Raw genomic sequence first — 22,706 nt, 5'->3', positions numbered from 1 at the left:
AAGGTAAATAACAAAAGTAAGCAAAAGATGAGTAGAATAGAAAAAGAAAATATAATTAAAGTCAAAATATCAAAAGGAAATGGAAATAATTTCACATTTGTTGCTACATACAGTACAGAATACAGATACACTATTCTGAGGTATTTAGCTTAGGCAACAGCTAATTTAAGGTGATATTTATAGATTTTTTAAGAGTTACATTTATTTAGTATACAACCGTTTATCAAGGATATTCATTGAGAAATATTTTTTTTCTGATTATGTATTTGTCATTGTGACAGCTTATTAAATTCTGCATTCCAATTTTGAGTAAGAATCGGGAAATAGATTTAGAAAGTCTTTTTTTTCAGCAAAATTTTGCAGACAAAATAATTGACAAATTCAAGAGGGCTTTTACAGTTTGTATAATAAAAGACATTTTTCATATAGTTCACATCTTTGATCCAAATAAAGAGAGATGCAGGGTTTGGTCTTTTTTGGGAAGTAGTTAAAAGGTGGCAACATAGACTGGTGACATCATATAAATTGATCATGTATTTTCTTTTGTTTTTTTTATTCATTAATAAGTATATTTACACTTCCAAGTACTGACTCTTTTTATCGATTCACAGGGCATTTGTTAATTGTAGAATAGTAGGGTTTGGATTAAAGACTGATTTCCACTGTTCTCTTTGTAGTAACTCAGATGAACTAATACCTCACTTGTTTTAGGAATACACATTTAATAGACCCATGGAATGCTTTAAAACACTTTATAAGTAGCATAGTGAATGGGCACCTACAAGTGAACGTTGAATAGACATGATGAGCCTGTTTAATGTCAATGATGTTCCAATTTCATGCTAGCAGGTTTGCAAAGCAAAAACCTAACTTGAGAATATTCATGTCTTTCTTTGACGCTTACCTGGACAGCGTCAAAAACAGTAAGAATCCTAAAGCTGTCAAAACCAAACCAATAATAATTGAAGTGGAATCTAAGTTCACTTTTGTAACATCAAGTATTTTGTAGCTTACAGTGGGCATTCACTAAATTATTTGGTTTGTGTAGTGTTTATATGCTGTACATGACATTTTTGTAAAAGAATTCAGAGTGCATTACATAATAGGCCTGTAGATGATTCTAGTGACCTAAACTTGCCAAAACATCGGCCATCGCCATACATTGCTACAGATTAGATCCCACATAAAAAGGCACCTTTCTTTTATTTGTATTCATTAGTGCTTAAATGAAAGGTGGAAAAAAATGAGTATTTTGGTGGCATTGAAATTAAACATTAATGAAGTATTTCCATGAAATTATGCATTAATGCCTTTTGTCATCATCACTTGCCACCGTGATTTCAATGAAAAATAACTGTCATATTTTGAAAGTGTGACAAGTCACATTATTGCACATTGCATACTCAGTCTACACATTGAAATAAATTCTTTGCCATTTATGTCAACAAAAATGTCCTCTTAAAATTTATTCATATTCAAGTATAATGTATTGTTTACTCTACCCTTAAAACCCTAACGGATATTGCATTCAGAATCGCTGGCACTGCTGCTTTGTCTGCTCCACTGGCTTCCCCCTTCAGACCTCCAGGTTTGAAGCTCGGTGGGGTCCACGACTTCGGTCCCAGTCTCGATGCCTAGGATCTGCCTCTGCACAAGCTTGTTATAGAGTCCTCCATATGCCATTAGTTGACTGTGAGTACCCTGCTCCACAACACAGCCCTTGTCAATCACAATGATGTTGTCTGCTTTCTCCACTGTGCTAAGCCGATGGGCAATTACCAGCACTGTGTGTTCCCGCATAACGTTGTTCAGAGCCTGCTGAACCTGGTGTAGATGGAGGAACAAAACATATTTCTGCCATCAAAAACACTCCTATCTTCCAAAGGTGATTTCAGGATTAAAGAAAAAATTCAATTTTCCTCATTGATATCAATTTTTAAAAAATGTACAACCAATGGAGCAGATTTACAACTTTTCATATAGCTACCTCACTCAATTCATCAATAAACATTATAAAAATAAAAAAAATCAACTTTAGTTACAAAAGCAAATAAATGGCTAGACTTTACATGGTAACAATAAAATACATTTAGATCATAATTTTAGATCATTTTAGACCAATCTCCTTTTTATTTATTGTTCAAGTGGTGTTTTCACATAGGCACTAACTCTCACACACTCATGATTAACAATTTTATTTTTATTTTTTTTACTAAAATTGAGGCACACATTGTTTCAGCGAAGCTGGAGAGTCCGGTGCCATCACAAATTATGTGACTCAACCCAGACTCTTTATTTGTTTTAGTTAGTTATTAGTTGTTGCCAAGATAGACATTATAACTTAACAATGGGCCAGCTCCAAGAATCCAGGAAGAGAACTTCAGCAATTGCTTACTCATATTTTAAAATTACAAATCATGTTATCGAACAGAAGGCAAAACGAGCTGGTACAACAAACCAACAATGATATCGAGCCTGTTTGACTGTACTGGGAAATTCAAGAGCACGAAAAATTTGTATTTTAACAGTTCAAACTGAGCCTGGGACCATCTCATATTAAACTAGTGCTGGTGAAGGAGGCACACACTGACCCCACTACAAACTTTTGCATTGTAACCCCATCAGCAGTTTACTTACAATGTGTTCACTTTCTGCATCCAGAGCGCTGGTTGCTTCATCCAGGATAAGAACACGTGGGTTGCGGATGAGTGCTCTTGCAATGGCCACCCTTTGTTTCTGCCCTCCTGACAACTGAGTCCCTTTCTCTCCAACACCTGAAGAGAGAGGATCAATAACTCCATGATTCATCATTCGTAACTCCATATAGCTACATGACTCATCATTATAAACCAGTCATATCAGGGAACACACTGTCCTCTCCATTTTTTGTTATTTCATATACTGTTTTATCTAAATTAAACACAATACAGAGTAAGAAATAAAGTGTGACAATGAAATATGTTTTCCCATGAGATTAAAAAGGTGGCTAAAAACCTGTGTCATAGCCTTTGGTGAGGCTGGTAATGAAATCATGAGCATTAGCCTTGGCAGCAGACTGTACTACAGCCTCCATAGGGACGTCAACTAGGCCATAGGTGATGTTCTCCTCAACCGTCCGTGCAAACAGCACAGGCTCTTGACCCACAAGAGACACCTGCAAACACAACAGCAGATAGCTTTTATTACCTCAACATCAAGTGTAACATGCCTGGTTTGTGTAGTTGCTACCCCAGGCACTCTATCATACACTGTAAAGCATCATGTCATCTTTTAAAATCTTGGGCACTATAAAACCTGCATCCGTGAAACACTGCTGGTTAGGATGAATGACACCTTTTCGCTAATGCCAGAAGTAGCTGTATCATTAACTTTACAAAATTATGCATACAACAAGGTGTCATGTCTGTAAAAGGCTGAATAAAGTTTTAGTTACTTTCAATAATATGTGTATGGTCGCAAGCACAAACTGTATCAAAAAAAACCAAAACATTTTAAGCTTCCAAAAGCCTAAACCCTTTCAAATGAACTTACTGAATATGGTGGACATTTTTATAAATGCTAAAAAATGCTTTTGAAAGACCTCAGAGAAGTACAAACACGACCCTGTATCTAAACTTGCTCCTTCCATGACATCGAGGTCTAAATATTCTACCTTTCCTGTAACAGAACTGACCTTGGAGTGGAGGTAGTTGTGCTGGTAGGTGTGTACAGGCCTTCCACCCATCAGCACCTGGCCCTTCTGAGGCGGGTAGAAATTCTCCAAAAGGCCCACACAGGAGCTCTTCCCACTGCCTGAAGGCCCCACCAGGGCTGTCACCTCTCCAGGCCGTAAGATGAATGACACACCCTGAGTAATAAAACAGCAAGTTGCTACGCTTCAGAGATGAGATCGATTCACTTTCAAATTAAACATTCATGGAGGAAGAGTATGGCAGCTCATTCTCTTGAAACAAACCTTTAATATATCCGTCTCAGGACGTGTTGGGTATGCAAACGTTATGTCCTTAAACTCAACCAGGCCTGTGCATGTGTCTGGGGCCTCTTTCCCATCAAGTGGGTGTTTGGGTTCTCTGTCTAAGTACTCAAAAACCTTCTCAGCTGCTCCCACCCCCTGCATGAGGCCCGTGTAGACTGAAGAAATGCTCTGTAAGTTAGACCATGAAATAAATGTCACAAGGGCATTAGAAATAAAACAAATAATCCCCGTTCATTGTAACATTTTTTTTTTTGGATCCCCCCCCCCCTTTTCTCCCCAGTTGTATTCAGCCAATTACCCCACTCTTCCGACCCGTTCCGGTCGCTGCTCCACCCCCTCTGCTGATCCGGGGAGGGCTGCAGACTACCACGTCTCCTCCAATATATGTGGAGTCCTCAGCCGTTTCTTTTCACCTGACAGTGAGAAGTTTTGCCTGGGGGGACGTAGCGCGTGGGAGGATCACGCTATTCCCCCCTCTCCCCCGAACAGGCACCCCGACCGACCAGAGGAGGCGCTAGTGCAGTGACCAGGATATACCCACATCTAGCATCCCACCCGCAGACACAGCCAATTGTGTCTGTAGGGACACCCGACCAAGCTGGAGGTAACATGGGGATTCGAACTGGCGATCCCCATGTTGGTAGGCAACGGAATAGACCACCACAACCACCTGGATGCCCCTCATTATAACATCTTAATTATAAGATCACCTTATATACAGGTTGACTCCAGTACCAGGAAATGGTTTGTATGACAGGTGAAACTAACAAAAATCAAATATTAAAACGAAGCTGATGGAAAAGTAAATAAATTGATAACGCCGCTCTTAAACTCTAACTTGATTTAATAAAAGCATGAGTGTCAGATGGAATACCTCTAAACATTCTCCCAGTTCCAGCTCATAGATGACAAAAGATATCAAGGTACCACCACTCATCTGACCAGTGACCACTAGATGGCCACCATAGTAGAGGACGGCAGTTTGAAGCGCAAGCTCTGAGATCTGGAAAAAAGTCAAGAGTCACATAACATGAACATGTTTATTCAATCTTCTTCTTTCAGCTTGTTCCCTGTTTCTCAGGGGTCGCCACAGCGGACTGTACAGTTTCCATCGGTACCCTATGAGGGCACAGCACCGATGGCGGCCATTGTTAACCCGGGCCTCAGCCGATTCCATATGGAGCCTCGACTGATCCGGTATGGTCTTGTCAATCTGCATAATGACTTGGCAAAGTTTTACATTGGACTAACCCCATGGACGGGGGCACAGGCAAAACGCTGGAGGCCATCCCAGTATCCATGGACTTGTGCCCATGCCTGTCACCCAGAACATGTTCAATAACTTTATAAAATGCACACCCATTACAAATACACAAAGTGAATATCATCAAATCGCTGAGGGATTCAGAATGTAATGTCTATCACACTAGATGGGGCAACTTAAGATACCTACACAACTGGACCACATGTAGCAAGCATAAGCCAGGGCTTGTTTTTTGTTGAGTTGGAAAATGACCATAAGTCTGGCGTAGTAGGAATCTGCCTCCCGATCCTCATTGGCAAAGCTACGGACCGTTCTCATGGCTGAAATGGTTTCTTCTGCCACCTTGTTGGCCTCTGCGAAGGCTGTCTGCACCTCTTTGGTCAGTCTCTAGAGGTAGTCAACAGTTATGCTCGCTTGATGACTCTGTATTGGAAAGTGCTATAGAAGTCAAAATAAAGTGCTTGGTAAAGTATTTGTCATGAAGAGTGATTGATATAAGAACTATGCCTACCTTGTAGTACTCTCCATAGACTTTGGAAATTATGCCAATGAAGGGAAATCCCATGATGGTCACCAGTGTGAGTTTCCACGACATGCCAAACATGAAGATGAAGAAGCCAACTCCCTTTATCATGCTCCTCGAGAAGATGTTAACATTCTGGGAGATGAGGTCACTTACCTGGGTGGTGTCAGCAGTGAGGCGGGAAGTAATGTCACCTGTAGGGAGCACCATATAGGAAATCTCCTTGTTCCAATCAAGACAAACGGATACAGGGATAGAGGACAGCTAGATGAAGACAAAATGGTGAATGAATGGATGGATGGGAATCAATACCTGTATGGTTTGCATCAAAAAATCCTATCTCCTGCTTCATCAGAGATCTGAAGAGAAGGTTCCTTAGTCGAAGATTCAGTCTGGCAAACGTCAGAGTGAAAACTCCGCCACGCACCCCTACTGCAATTGAGCTGAAGAAAGGACAAAATGCAATTTACGTACGCATCAGCATCCAAGAATATATGCAGACACGACACAGCACATTTTTGACTGTTAAACAAATAAGATCTGTGTGGTGCTTCTATTATTTTTTTTCCCCTGAAACAATCACAAATGTATGATACATAAACTGAACATACTTACCTCGCTAAGGCCAGGACTGACAGAGTGATCAAGGGCTTTGTAAAGTGCTCCATGCTTTTGTGAACTACAATACCATCTATGGCCTTTCCTGTGTAATAAGGTATAAAGGCCTCACCTATAGACATGGGAGAGCATTACATTACAGAGTAATTGTACATTAGCGGCTCGGGCCAAAACATAGCAAAGACAGACCACTATGGTCCCGAAAAAAACCTTTCAGATATTAGAGACCGAAATAGCAATAAAGCCTCGGTTAAATCAAATTCCCTGAAATGAGTTTTATAATGCGGTTTAAATAATGTTAAACCAAAATGACATCAAATACAGACTATCTTACACACTGTAAAACCCCTTTGCAGGTCAAAACATTTTTCATATGGTGAAAATTTGGCCTGCATGCAACACTTAAGATAGCCCTGCACTGCAGGCTATGAAATTAATGTGCAACATCCTGGAAACCGTAATCATAACGAAGGTCTGCACACTGTAGCTCCCTAATATGCAATTTATTCAGACAACCAAAAAGCAACGTTCTGAACTACATGCTCTTCTTCGGACTTGACCAAATAAACAGTCGCCATCTTGTATAGAGCACAACCTCCGATCACAAGTATAGCACCCTTTAGATCACAAATATCAATATATAGTATATACAGTATGACCTTTTTGACTGACAGAGAGCAGAGGGTGTCTATAAATGGCTGTCTCTCAGACTATGTAGCGATTACCACAGGCTCACCACAAGCATACATCCTTTCACCCTTACTTTTTATTATGTGCACTAATGGATTCAGGAGCAGTCGGGGGCAGCTATTTGGTCAAAATTTCTGACGACACTGCATTGCTGACCCTTCCACAGGAATACTCTCACTGATTATATTTCTTGGTGTGATAACAACTTAAATGTTTTTAAAACTAAGGAACTGATTATTGATTTTAGATGTAAGAGACGCAGCCAAAAAGTGCATCTTATATACTGAAAGTGTGGAAATAGTTACATCATACAATATTTGGGTACTATTATTGATGAGCACCTTAAATTTGATGTGAACTCTGAGGTTTTTGTAAAGCGGAGCCAACAGAGAATTCATCTTCTCCATAAACTAAATCCTTTTCTGTCAGTCCTGTCATCCTCTGTCGCCTTTATCAATCTGTTATTGAGAGTCTTCTGAGCTTTTCTTTTATCTGCTGTCTTCACAGCCTCACGGTGAAAGACAGAAACAGCCTGAACAACATTGTTAAAATCTGTTCTAAGATCACCAGAGTGAAACAAAGAGCTCTGGATTATTTTTGCAACCAACAAATCCTCCGGAAAACAGCAAGTATTTTGACTTCTTCTGGACATGTTTTTGCAAGGGAATTTTCTCTGTTGCCATGAGGGCATTGTTATGTTTTACCTGCTTGTAAAACTAACCATTGTTCTACATCATTCTTTCCCTCCGCAATTCGACTATTAAATGCTCTGTAGTATTTTTTTTTATTATTATTATCTGATTGCTTTATTGTGTTTACCAAGTTTATCTTATTGTGTTTGCCAAGTTTAACTAGCCTATTAATATTAATTATTTATAGATCTTCTAGAATTTATTCCACATTTATCCCCCTGGAGTGTTATTATTTATTTTTCTGTTATTTGTTTGAACGCATGCCACTTTTTGTCTACAACCAGCTGCTCCAAACAAATTTCCCCTTGCAGGATTAATAAAGTTGTTTGTATTGTATTTGTATTGCAGTAACATGTACCGAACACCCATGTGTAAAGAAAAGATATATACATAGAAAAATAAGGAGCTATAGAAAAGACCCTCAGAGCACAATTGCATTACATCAGGCCAGCAGCTGTCATATCTTTTTTTTCTTCTTCGTCTCTTGGCTGCTCCCATCAGGGGTTGCCACAGTGGATCATCCGTTTCCATCTCTTCCTGTCCTCTGCATCTTCCTCTGTCACACCAGCCACCTGCATGTCCTCTCTCACCACATTAGTCCATGGGCCAGACGATATTTCGGTACACTCAAGGTGGCAAAACTTACTTATAATTTTTGAAAGGATCCATGTCTGTAGATGATATTTTGGTATGATAACCATTCCTGAGTGGCAGCTGTATCACAGTTATCAGCTCATGAAGTTAACCACCCGCTAAACTAAATTGCATTTTAGACGCTGGTGCATATCCTGGTTTAGCCTCATGGTCAGGACATTTTTCAATGTTCTATAATATTGTCTTTGGTATCATTTTAAAGGGGACCTTCTTAGCTTTCATTCAAGCCCTGTTGTGGATATTTCTCACAAATATAGAGGTCACTTGAGCTCTTCAACCCGTCAATAACACACATCTTTCTGCAATTTTCGCCTAAACTATATACTTTCTTTTAGCCCTGTGGCATCTAGGAATATCAGGGACACAAAACACAAAAACTGGAATACTCACAGGACTGTAAAGATTCAGAAAATGTATAATATACCCATACTATTTCATTGTGTGAGGTGATTGTGAGCCTTAAATGAGAACTAGACCAAAGCCAGTTAGGTCACAAACTGGTCTCTATACATTTGTTTAAATACACAATCAAAATACATGATAAAAAGGAATACCATAGTGAGGTAATTAACTATTTTAATATTTTAAACAACATTGACATTTACATATACTTAGTCAATGATACATGTAATCCCATATCATTAGTGGGTATATGTAATGGTAATGGGTAGAGTAATGGGTATATGTGAATATGGTTACATTATTGTTATCAAGCTCTGGGTAACCAAGTCCAGAATCAACATCCTGTGCATCAATAGACTACTACCACAGTAATACCATCAGAATCATCACACTGTCATTCATCAAACTGCTCGTTTCTCTCATCATCTGACTCCCCAAGTTCAAAGTCCAGTTCTGGACCATCCTGCTGTTTTTGGTTACTGCAGGTCTGTAACCTGCACATGTCTGTGCATGGAAGTCCATTTGACAGGCACATGCAGCTTGGCATTTTGCATGAATGCACACACTTGCATGTTAGCATTTCCAAAACCACATCTGGTGCAGGTGGGGACCGCATCAAGTAAATGGCCAGCTTGCCTTCATCGTCTGTCCATCCATACTCAGTAGGGCTTGGCACCACAGGGTTAGCCTGCAGACAGCACTTCCATATTGCTGCCTGATAGTTGGCTCATTGAACATGCATAAAGAGACAGTCTCTACTTGGTGGCAGCTGGCTGGACTCAACCTCTCCCCTTTTGGTGCAGAAGAGCTGGTAACGCAGTTTGTTCACCTCAGCAGTGCTGCTATTAGCAACATACATCCGACAGGTGAACTGCTCAATTTTCTGGAACAGCTCATCACTCACATTCCATGTCTGTCCCAGTTGACTAAAAGTCTCTTGGCAGGAAGTGTGCTTTCTCACTATCTTCAGGGCATTCAGCTTCCCTCGACCAGCGAATGCACTGACAGTGTCGCAGCCTGTGAAGACATGTAAGCCAATTAGGCTGTCACAGATGCTGTCTCCAAGTGAACTTGCCAGTTTGGTGATGTCGACAAACCGTGTGCGGTTCTGAGTCCCACACTTCTGGTAGATGGGACAGGTGATGTCCTTCTGGAAGCCAAGACAAAGCACCATGACATCAGTGTCCTCAGCTGTGATGATAACTGACTTTGAGCCCGCATTTGCTGCATGCAATGCATGCAGGAGCAGACGGGTGTCAGCTTCTTCATGTGTGGAGTGCAGTTCTGCTGCTTCCTCACACCCATCTTCTGTCAACTTGTAGCAGGTTTCCTCACAGGTCATGTACAACACCTTGCCATGCAGCATAGCTCTGTATCGTGGGAGTTTCCACTCTTCCACCAGAAACTTGATGAGACTGGTCTTGTTGGAGGAACTGCACAGAAATTTTCTCCACTGCTGGACGTGGTGTCCCCCTGCAAGATTCTTGTACTGGAGAGTGATGTCTCCACCCCGGTTCAGTCGTTCAGCATCTTTGATCGAAGTCTGGTGATAGACATCAAAAACAACATCAATCCTCCCACTCTGTGCTCCCTCATGGAGGACCTGGGTCAAGGCTGACTCTGCCACCTGTGCAAAGGTTTTGTTGTTGCCATTCATTTTTTGGACCAGGCTCATCCCATCAATGATGGAAGTAGATGGGATTGGGATGTCTTCTGCAGGAGATACATTCTTTTCAAGCTCTCTGGCAAGTGCAGCCTTGTTTGTTTTTCGTAAGGACCCATCAGCATTTGCCAGTGCCCATGGTAGTGGGCCCAATGGGTAGGCAAGGACATCCTTCAGATTCACCTTCCTGCTTTCAGCCACCAGGATCATGTGACTGAAAAGGTTTCTATCTGCCTTCAGAACCACATCCTGTGCTTTCTTTCCATGAGCTTGTTTTGTGCTGACATTGGAGAATGTTTTCAGACTTTGCTTGGTCATCTTGTCGTGGAATTTCACAGGTGGTGGGTCTGCATCTAACCTTGTTTGCTGGAATGCTTGGTAGGCCTCTTCTCCTTTCTCAAGAGCTCTCAAGAGATCTATGGTCACATCAGGTGGAGCCATGTTGCCAGTGGAGAGGCTAACCAAATCAATCTCATCAGGGGACATAGGATTGAGCCAGTTATTCTCCATAAGGTCCATGAGAGACTGGACATCTGCTTCATCTCTCTTGATCCTTGGACTCTGTAGATCTGGATGAGACCATTTGCACCTGCCTTGACCTGTCAGGTCTCTCAGCTGTCTGAGGTACATGCTTCTATACTCAGCTGTGAGATAATATTTGGTCACAGCTCCTGGCTTCAAGCTGAATCCCTTTGTCCCTCCAGCTGTTTGGGTGTCTTTGTTCACCGTTTCTTCTATAGCTTGGTCAACAGGGATTCGGCCAAAGGGATTGGTGGAGCCCAGTTGGACTGAGAAGCCTCCTTCCATGAATTCTGTGTACACATCTGGGTGTGTGATGGGCAGCTCAGACATCTGGGCGTAGTAGTAGGGGGGGTAGCGTGCATAATTCATCCTGTCATAAGCAAAGCACCATGGGATCATTGCTCGAATGCTAGGCAAGTGTAGCATCCAGTCTCCCTCTCTGGATGCTCGGATGAGCCCCAACAAGATTTCAACCATGTCCAAATAGGACATCCAGAAGTTCGAGAGGCTGCCGTTTCCACCTCTAAGGAACTCACGGTAGACTTCAAATAGATCCATGATGCGTGTACAAGAGCTGTTCTCGAGGACCTCCTTCAAAGCATGTTGTGAGACTTCTTTCCCAAGGCTGTCAATGGTCTTCAGTGTCTCATTCAGGTGAACCATGTCATTCCTGTGAGTTTCTTCCAACCAGGACAGAAAACCATTCAAGGTCAGTCGCATGAGAGCCTCATACAGGAGCTTGTGTAGTCGCACTGCCCTGTTGTACTTGCGGCCATCCATAACACCAGCAATTGAGCCTTCTGCAATCATGCCAGACTCAATGCAGAGGTCTTTGAGTCCAGCATCTTGGAAACGCTTTCCTATTATTGCCAGCAGTGTGCAGATGGTGTGGAATACCCCAAGCCTAACGATGATATCATGGAACTTGTCATGGTGTTTCCATGTGATCTCGACAGCCTTCGCATACAGGGCTTGGTCAAAGACACAGACAATCTTCCTCAGGCCTAAGCACTGCATGATGCTCAGTGACTGGTTAAGCACCTCGTTGACAGTAGACATTTGTGTCGCTGGAGCATTGATGGTAGGCAGATAGCCTATATTGTCGGGGATGACCGTCATCTCTCCTCGAGTCAGGATGTTGAAGCCTGTCCAGCTGCTGACTGACTGTTCTTCTTGTTGTGACATGCGTGCTAGGACCCAAAGAAGGTTTTTCTTTCTGGCAAGCTTAGTATTGGCTGCAGTATCGGCATCTGACTTTTTGCTTTGTGGTGGCCCTACCCGTTGTCCAGCATTGTAAGTTGGTAACATTGGTGGGGGTCCATCAATGCTTCTCTTCTTTGTTTTGGGAACAGTGGGCATGGGTTGGACAGGAAGTGGGTTGACTGGCTTTGCTTGCACAGCAATCCCATTGACTCTGTGAGATGTTCCCTCACCATTGACAGTTTCTTCAAGATGGTCGATATTGTCCCAGGCTAAAGTTGTGAATATGCCAGGATGGATGTTAGCTGGAAGGACAATGCCACTCCCTGATGATGAGAGTTTCTGGAGACACAGGGCAGTGTTGATCTCTTCCATCTGTGAATAGGACACACTGTGACCAAGTCGGTTGAGGATGATTATCAACTCTACATTTCCTGTCAACGATTTGACACTGAATGGCAGAACAATGTGCTTGGAAGGCTTGGTATTTCCACATGTCACTGCATATACTATGTCATGGCCAAATGACTGCAGAAGGCACTGCACTCTCTGGGATGCATGATCAGGATCATTTGAGCCTGTGAGTAGAGAGTACAGGAAGATAATGAGCGACTCTGGAATGGTAGGACATTCTGCTTCTGGTTTGACTTCAGGCGGCCAGGTTTGAGGAACATCTTGACTTTTAATGTCTGCTCTCAATTTGATGGCTGCTTTGGCTATAACATCTTGTGCACTGACACTTTTCAGGGTCTGCAGCTCCCTTTTGAGAGACTGATTTTCTTTGGTAAGTTCCCTCATGGACAAGTTATCGGGATAGAGGAGGAATTTTCCTTTCTCATCAGGGAATATCTGCAAGGCTCCAGCAAACTCACTCTCCAGGTTTCGCCTTATGTGCTTCTTGGTTGATTCCTTGACTTGGGCAATGCCTTGGGAGTTCATTGAAGCTACCAGTCTAGAAGAGAGATCAGCCATTGTCATCACTTGAGGATTGCCAAAAAGCTCCATCCTGATGAAGAGGAACAGCTCATTGTATGCCTTATTCACAGCAGCTTCATACTGGGCTGCAGCATCATCATCTTCATTGCTGGCAACCTCTCCTTTGGAAACCTCTTCTTTGGTGTAAAGTCTATAGCATGACCTGTGGTAGTGCCCTTCAGCTGCTACAAGGTCTCTACTCACAATGACAAGGATTCTGCTGTCCCTTTTCTTTGTGGCTGCACTCCTGATCTTTGCATCAGCTCGCAGTTCTCGACACTGCACCAGTACTTCTCTCGTATTCTGTCTCTTGGAATATTTGCTGTTTTTCTGACAAAATATGCACTCTGCATCATAAGTCCTAGATGTACTTGGAGCATGTCGAGCTACTCTCTTAGATTGTTTCTCTTCAGCAGAGACACAACTTTTCTTTTCTTTTGCAAGGAGGCCATCAAGAATTTGCTTCATAGTGAAGATACTGCGACACTTTCTGTGGTAGTAGATTGCTGGAATCTGTCCCTCAAGAATGTCTTTTGCCAGTTTCAAAACTGGTGCATGATTTCGTATCTGAGCTGCCCTGAGCAGAGTTCTCCATGAGTCGACACTTTGTAGTGAAACCAGCTTATCTGTATCATCAGAACAGTGGATAATGCACTCCACCCGTGGGCGCTTTGGTATTGGGTAAAAACTTGCTTGTTCACCAGTGGCCATATTCAGTCAGTTTTCACCTGCCACATACAAACAAATACATGTAACTTAGGTGTATGAACACTACTAAAACAAAGTTTACTTTGCTTCACCAGCGTCATATTACCATTATTTATCTTACATAGCCACAAATAGATACATTACCTAGTTGCTATGCAACAGCTGTATTTTGTCCACATGAGGCCACTAAAATCAACACAAGATGAAAGTTCCTCGTAGCCACTTTAACTAATCATATTAACATATACATTAAAAGAACATGCTAACATTATGGGAAATTAGCTTACAATCTTCTCCAGAGTGAGACAAGAAGATAGATACCAGTTTCCTCTATATGTGTTTAGTAGAAAGCTATCTGGCTGCACGTTAGCCTAGCTTAGCACAATGAATTGAAGTACACAGTACTGGTTATCCTTGGTTGTTGGCCAACTAAGAACTGTCCCAGAGTTTAAGCTAGGCTAATCAGTACCAGGGGTGTTGAAATGCTATATTTGTAAAAATCTGGGCAAATACACAATCGTGAGAGGCACAGAAACAGGTTTCCTGAAAGAAAAATGAAATAGCTGCTCATTTGGAAAGGTTATCATGTATTATTTTACTTCTGTTAGTGTACCAAATAAAATGGCACCAGTGAAGTTGTGTCACCTTGGGTGATATCGATATCTGGTCTGACCCATGGACTAACTGGCTTTGGTCTAGTTAGTTTCTTAGTAATAATGCCCTTCTAATTTAAGGTTCACAATCACCTCACACAATGAAATAGTATGGGTATATTATACATTTCCTGAATCTTTACAGTCCTGTGAGTATTCCAGTTTTTGTGTTTTGTGTCCCTGATATTCCTAGATGCCACAGGGCTAAAAGAAAGTATATAGTTTAGGCGAACATTGCAGAAAGATGTGTGTTATTGACGGGTTGAAGAGCTCAAGTGACCTCTATATTTGTGAGAAATATCCACAACAGGGCTTGAATGAAAGCTAAGAAGGTCCCCTTTAAAATGATACCAAAGACAATATTATAGAACATTGAAAAATGTCCTGACCATGAGGCTAAACCAGGATATGCACCAGCGTCTAAAATGCAATTTACTTTAGGGGGTGGTTAACTTCATGAGCTGATAACTGTGATACAGCTGCCACTCAGGAATGGTTATCATACCAAAATATCATCTACAGATATGGATCCTTTCAAAAATTATAAGTAAGTTTTGCCACCTTGAGTGTACCGAAATAGGAAATTTTGGGCTCTGGCCCATGGACTACATCCATAAACCTCCTCTTTGGCCTTCCTCTTTCCTCTTCCCTGGCAGCTCCATATTCAGCATCCTTCACCCAATATACCCAGCATCTCTCCTCCACACATGTCCAAGCCATCTCAATTGTGCCTCTCTTGCTTTGTCTCCAAACCATCCAACCTGAGCTGTCCCTCTAATATACTCATTCCTAATCCTGCCCTTCGTCGTCACTCTCAGCGAAAATCTTAGCATCTTCAACTCTGCCACCTCCACCTCTGCCTCCTGTCTTTTCATCAGTGCCACTGTCTACAAACCATATAACATAGCTGGTCTCCCTACCATCTTGTAAACCTTCCCTTTAACTCCTGCTGGTATCCTTCTGTCACAAATCACTCCTGGCACTCTTCTCCACCCACTCCACCCTGCCTGCACTCTCTTTAAACAGCTGACCCCACGTATTTAAACTCATCCACCTTTTGTCGCCTCTACTCCTTGCATCCTCACCATTCCACTGACCTCCCTGTCATTAAGTCCATTAAACTGACTAACACTCAACAGTTCCTTGCAACTATGGATATTGAATCTTCATATACTATTTGCCATTTCAGAGGGGCTTTCAAGCTGCAAAATTCTTCTTGGATAAAAGAATTGAGGACAGTTCCAGTATCAGATGCACCCTTGACCTGACTGAATGTGTTCTCGCTTCTAATTATTTCTATTATGGTGCTGACTTCTATCTCCAGGTTTCAGGAGTGGCCATGGGATGAAAAACGTCACCCAGCTTTGCTTCTTTGCGCTATGTTTGACTGTTTTGAGTTGGAGGTGATTTTTAACCAGCAGACAAACCCATATATACAGCACATATCCAAGTGGAAAGGGTATTTAGATGACATTTTGTTATATGGACTGGTACAGAAACACAACTGATGGAATTCCACAAATGCATGAATCTCAAAAACCAACACCTAAATGTTTCCATAGCTGCAGATACTTGCAAAATTAACTTTTTGAACATTTTGCAATGCAAAAAATGTAATATATATGCTTAAATGTCCCTGTAGTCTTGCATATATTGGAAAAATCAAGAAGAGCCTGTAAAACTAGAATCACTGAACACAGGTGTACCATTCGTAATTACGATGTAACAAGTCCAGTTGCTATCCATTTTAAAAAAGCCCAGAACAACATATCCACTCTCAGATATATTGGCATTGAGGCTATCAAAACCCCTCCTAGAGGAGGTGACCTTGACTCCTGAGGAGAGAATTCACATTTGTTGGGTATTGTAGATTCCTGTTTCCAAAGTTGAGGGACTTCTTTTTAGAATATAGAGGCACCTCTATTTTGAGCTAACCATATTTAAGATATGACGGCTACTGGCTTGATGTAATCTAATTGTGCTCTGAGGGTCTTTTCTATAGCTCTATGGGATCGCTACAGCGGGTCATCAGGGAGCACAGCCGGAAACGACACTCGATGTGCTATTATAGGCAGAGCTTGAACAGTCTGGAGCCTCGGAACAGATGTTCAGTGGCGTGAGGCCGACTTTCAGTGCATGTGTCCCCGTTAACAGCTGCAGTTTAGCCCCAACAATGGAGGAGCAAAGACAGTAACTAGACAATGATTATCCTCCTATTGTGGATTCCTGTTTCCAAAGTTGAGAGACTTCTTTTTAGAATATAGAGGCACCTCTATTTTGATCTAGCCATATTGAAGATATGATGGCTACTGGCCTGATGTAATGCAATTGTGCTCTGAGGGTCTTTTCTATATCACTATGTACATCTATGTATTATATATGTTTTCTTTACACATGGGCATTTCGTATGTTACTGTATATACTATATTCTGATATTTGTGATCTAAAGGGTGGTTTACTTGTGTCACGTGATTGTTATTTCCATCTTCAAATCCCATCTCAAAACACACCTTTTCAAACTGGTATATTAAGTCTGACCCTGACTTTAAGGGTTACTCCCACACTGAGTTTTGCACAGATGATGATTTTATACCCATCTGTTGTATAACTTACTATAGTATACCCCTACTTTGTTTGATTTTATGATGTCTGATACAGTGCTGCTTGTTTTTTAACTGTTTTGTACAGTGTCCTTGAGTGCTCTGACAGGCACCCATAAATAAAACGCATCATTATTATTATTATGTAGCTAAAAACATAATTTTTGTTTGTCTGAATAAATTGCATATTAGGGAGCTACAGTGTGCGGACATTTGTTTATCTTAATTTTAGTTTATTTTTGGTCCAGCGCCTGATTTATAGTTTTTTTTGTGCGATATTCAACTTCTTTTCAGCTGTAAGCATAAATGCATCAGTTGTCATTAATAAAAAAAATCATAAAGCAAAGAATCAGTTTCAAAACATAATACCAAAGAGAATTAAAGCGTTAAGATTTTGGACGTGACTCTTGTAGACATGTGTAATAAACAAAGCTAAATGCTGTGACATGTATAGATTTCACCAACACTTTTTCACAGGCCAAGGACACTCACACACAGCAGAGATGATGAGGAAGAGAAAGGCCACGCACAGGAGCCACACATCCTTGCTACAGTACATCAGCAGACGTCCCACCGTGGCTCCTGAGCTCGTCTTCTCCACACTGGCTTTCCTGCTCGTCCTTCTTTTCCTCCCCTCATTCCCCACTTCCCCATCTTTCTCCTCTGTATGATGCTCACTGGCAGTCTCCATCAATCTTTCTGTCTCCTCTCTGCCCCCCCCTACTCCAACATTGCTCCTCACAGAGTATGCTACCTGCCCTAGAAGCCTCCAAAGGAGCATGACACCCATTGAAGACGCACAGGTCCAAGAGAAAAGGCTGAGAAACCAGGGCTGGTGGACCAGAGGCTCTTGCTCAGTCAGCATGAGCAGCTTAGCCAGAGCATAAGTGGCGATGGTCAGGCAGAAGAGGGTAATTAGAGTGGATACGGCAGAGACCCTCCTTGGACCGTCTTCTCTGTTCCATGCCACACCTATTGAGGCTCCCAGAAGGAGAGCAACTCGAACCAGCACAGTTCCCCAGAGGTCCAAAACTGAAATGAGGATGTTGAAGTTCTGGAAATCATCTGTGAATATTCTGAGCTGTGATCCGTGTGTGTACAGGACAGTGGTGACGATAACATCTACTAGGATGTACAACAAGGTACCACTCACAATTACTTTGACGCCCATAGTTATGAAGCTTGATTTCCTCTGGGGGACTATGAATTAAGTATCCAAGGCAGACAGGGTAAATCCGGAATAGTTTGTAAATATTTACATTTTATCGGCGCTGTGCCACCAGGTAAACGCGCGTTAAAAACGCTCTAATGTCGTCAGTCTCATTGCACTCCGTTGTGATTTACCGTCGACAGACGAGCGATGTGTCGCCTCGGGTTTCAAAACCACCTTGTCGGTGGTCGATATATGGCTAAAAGAAAGCATGTGCATCTTACACTGACTGGGAAAAGACGGGACTTTAACCGCATAACCGCTCAATGAAACGTCAGCGTCATCACAGCCCGCCTCTCGCTGACTTGTAGACGTTAGACATACCGGATATAAGCGAACAATCAAATGTATGGTTGCTGTTCAGTTTTTTTGTTATTTTTTAAAACCGAGTAGTAGTTCTTTCGATCTTAAGCGGCGTCACATCGGAACAAGATCTTTGACAACACAAACACCTTCACGTTTACCGCAGCACAATATCCTCCATTGGTTTGTTTCTCACACGACACAGTTCATCCGCTTTAACTTATTCCACCTGCATTTCACGAACACCCGCCCCCACTCTAACGCTAATTGGCTATCTCTACTCCTAACCCCACCCTAACTCTAAACCTTAACCAACCTAAGCACAAGAGGCAATGAGTACTAACCAATCAAATGCAGAGTAAGGTGTCTCGTCGCTAAATGCGGGTGGTTTTGTATAAGGCGGTTTATCGTCCTCGTTTAGAAGTCTTCTTCTGTTGTTCTACTTCTTCTCCTATTTTTTTATAGCGGCGGGCAAACAACCTTCTGGTGCATTACTACCATCAATGGATCATACTTGGTAAACTATTTTGTTTCGTTTTTTGTTTTTTTTCGAGACCCAGCAACTGCATTTGTGCCCTATGTAGTGGACATCATAGATTTGGAAATGTACCTTCTAGTCTGCAAGCTATCATGAAAATTCCTGATGTGCCTTCAAGAGGACAACCTAAGCTTTACAACCTTTACAACTGGACCTTGTGAACTTGAAATAGGAGGTGCAAAAGATGCCAGACATCTAAAATTTGACATTCTATGGAAGAAAGATTTTTAAGTCCTGGAATATCACAATGAATTGTTTTTTTTAGTAAAATACCTTTTTTTTTTCTTGCGTGTTAGAGCCCGAGGGATGCTTTTAGTGAGCTCTTACGAAATTTGAACTTTTTGAAGCATGAAACGCAAGCCCATTTTATGACGTCCACTGTAGTGGATTACTACTTCTACAACTACTACTGGGTAATAAATAAATAAAATAAAATCAGTTTTTGAGCATTTGCACATTGAGCTCATCTCATTCCCACTGGTTTTAATGGAGGACTTCAGGGAGGATAGTTAGAGATCGCGCTGCGCATGTGCACAAGTACACAGTATCTCTAACACAGCGGTCGGGAAGCTATGGATCGCGAGCCATATATGGCTCTTCCGGTGACGGCATATGGCTCCCAGACAATTTTGAGTTGAATTTTTTTTAAAAAAAAATCAGTTTGGAACTGATTTTAAAATACTTGTGATATTTCTTAATAATACTGTGTCATTTTAAAGTAAACAGAAATTAGTTTTGAAGATAAATTTCACGGGTCACGGGTCACCTGTGGGTCGGGTCGGGAACCAATGGCTCGCGAGCATGTCCGGGTCATTGTAAAGGTGAAGAAATCAATTTTATCAGATAGCCAACTACTTTATCCGCTTCAACCCTTGTAACGGAAAAGATGGCGAAAAGAAAAAAAGACGATGATTACCGTGTATTCCAGGCTGCGTGGACAGAGGAATTTGCATTTGTGGAGAGAGCAGGATCTGCGGTATGTCTAATATGCAATGATAAAATTGCATCGATGAAACGGTCAAATATAAGCACATTTGCATGGAAATCTCCAGGGGGGGGGGGCAGCAGGAAAAGGGCATGCGAGGAGCTACAGCGGAGAGTGCAGACGAGTCAGCAGCAACGACGTGTGTGGACCAAGCAAGGTGACGGGAATTCCGCTAGCTTTGCGGCTGCTTTGGCAATAGTAAGGAATGGAAAGTCATTCACAGATGGCGAGTATGCCAAAACATTCATGCTTGATGTGGCCAATGAACTGTTTGATGACTTCCCAAATAAAGACAAGCTAATCAAACGAATAAAAGACATACCCCTGTCAGCAAGAACTGCACGATCGTAGCATCATGATGGCAAATCAAGTCGAGGAAACACAAATTAAGGACATAAACGCCGGGACATACTTTTCTCTCGCGTTAGATGAGTCAGCAGACGTTAACCATCTATCTCAGTGCAGTATCATTGCCAGGTATGCTGCAGGTGACACACTGCGTGAGGAAAGCTTGGCTGTTTTGCCAATGAAAGGGACAACAAGAGGAGAGGATTTATTCATGTCTTTCATGGAGTTTGCTAAAGAAAAAAACTAGCGATGGATAAACTTATTTCTGTCTGTACTGATGGTGCACTCTGTATGTTGGGGAAGAACAAATGATTTGTAGCGCTTCTCCGTGAACATGAAAAGAGAGCCATCCTAAGTTTTCATTGCATCCTGCACAAGGAGGCGCTTTGCGCTCAGACGTGCGGCCAGGAGCTTGGCGAGGTGATGTCTCTGGTCATTCGAGTGGTCAACTGTATTGTTGCCCGAGCTTTAAATGATCGCCAGTTTAAAGCTCTGTTAGAAGAAGTTGGGAATCATTATCCCGGTCTGCTTTTACACAGCAACGTGCGTTGGTTGTCAAGGGGGAAGGTGCTCAGCCGTTTTGCAGCTTGCCTGAGTGAAATCCGGACTTTTCTTGAAATGAAAGGCGTCAAGCATCCTGAGCTAGACAACACTGACTGGCTCCTGCAGTTTCACTATCTCGTGGACATAACTGGCCATCTGAACCAGCTCAATGTGAAAATGCAAGGTATTGGAAATACAATCTCATCCCTTCAACAAGCAGTGTTTGCATTTGAAAGCAAGCTGGAAGTCTTTCTCAGGGACATTGAAACAGGTCGTCTTCTGCACTTTGAAAGACTGCAACAATTTAGAGATGCATGCTTAGCAAGTGACTCCACTCAACATCTGGATCTCCAGCAGCTAGCTGGCTTTACGTCCAATCTCCTGCAGTCATTCAAAGCACGTTTTGGAGAATTGCGTGCGCGCACTGGTCTTTTCAAGTTCATCACTCATCCACATGAGTGTGCAGTGGACAAAATCGACCTGACATGCATCCCCGGGGTCTCTATCGGAGACTTTGAGCTGGAAGTTGCTGACCTGAAGGCATCAGACATGTGGATGAGTAAGTTCAAGTCACTTAATAGAGAGTTGGAAAGTCTTGCGCGACAGCGAGCAGAGCTGGCGAGGGAACGAACACAAGTGGACAGAAATGAAAAATCTTCAACCTGAAGACCAGCTGATTCTTAAAACTTGGAACGAGCTTCCTGTGACACACCACACAATGCAGCGTGTGAGTATTGACCATGTTTGGCTCTACATATGCATGTGAACAGTCATTCTCGCATATGAGGAACATTAAGACCAACCTACGCTCACGTTTAACTGATGGAAGCCTCAACGCCTGCATGAAGCTCAACCTCACCACGTATGAACCAGACTACAAGGCCATCAGCAAAACCATGCAGCACCAGAAGTCGCATTAAAAGTAAGACATATTTAATTTATTATACGTTAAAAATACTATATGGCTCTCAATGAAATATATTTAGAAATATTTGGCTTTTATGGCTCTCCCAGTCAAAAAGGTTCCTGACCCCTGCTCTGACAGATCGGTGGGCAAGAATCAGGAAGGCTCCAGCAAGACTGGATCGCTGCAGCGGGTCGTCGGGGAGCGCAGCCGGAAACGACGCTCGGTGTGCTGCTAGGCACAGCTCGAACAATATGGAGTCCTTTATTTTATTCAAATGCATGTTATTGCCGATCTTTCCTTTACCTATGAGAATATGCTTCTTGGCTTCTTTGATTTTAAGAAGGAGAACGCTGACCAGTTTTTTTAATTGTAAATCTTATATTTTTACTTGCCAAATGTCATGTATATTTAGAAATTCTAAACCTTTTCTCACCGCATCCAAAAACAATTGAACATTATTTGGATACCATTAGGCCCTCTACCGTAAAAGGAATTAAAACTATAAATCTATACTCATCGGTGGTCTCATAATATTGAGTGGTATTTGTGGCATTTTTATAAGCATTCCCTCCCCCTGGCAAGTGTTTTAATCGTATCTGTTTATGTATCTCGGTGTATAAATGTCCTTTGTAATGTTTTGTATTTGCAAAAAATAAAATAAAAATTGAACAGTCTGGAGCCTCGGAACGGATGTTCAGTGGCGTGAGGCCGGCTCTCAGTGCGTTTCAGTGC

The 22,706-nt window shown here is 42.1% G+C and overlaps 1 protein-coding gene across 1 annotated transcript; it reads right to left on the bottom strand.

The window, feature by feature from the left end:
* Nucleotides 1-148: 148 nt before the first annotated feature.
* Nucleotides 149-18,821, bottom strand: abcb9 (ATP-binding cassette, sub-family B (MDR/TAP), member 9). The gene is made up of 11 exons (XM_056283142.1): nucleotides 17,633-18,821; nucleotides 6,379-6,493; nucleotides 6,076-6,206; nucleotides 5,752-5,957; nucleotides 5,430-5,627; nucleotides 4,851-4,979; nucleotides 3,956-4,144; nucleotides 3,674-3,847; nucleotides 2,995-3,154; nucleotides 2,638-2,774; nucleotides 149-1,824 (listed from the first exon to the last, which is right to left on the bottom strand). The coding sequence occupies exons 1-11, from the start codon at nucleotides 18,309-18,311 to the stop codon at nucleotides 1,513-1,515; spliced, it is 2,430 nt and encodes an 809-aa protein (XP_056139117.1). The 5' UTR covers nucleotides 18,312-18,821; the 3' UTR covers nucleotides 149-1,512.
* Between the last annotated feature and the right edge of the window lie 3,885 nt (nucleotides 18,822-22,706).

The sequence above is a fragment of the Lampris incognitus genome, chromosome 1 (assembly GCF_029633865.1).
Source record: "Lampris incognitus isolate fLamInc1 chromosome 1, fLamInc1.hap2, whole genome shotgun sequence".
Lineage (NCBI taxonomy): Eukaryota > Metazoa > Chordata > Actinopteri > Lampriformes > Lampridae > Lampris > Lampris incognitus.
Note: the sequence above shows the minus strand (reverse complement) of the source record. Positions and strands in the feature narration are given on the sequence as shown.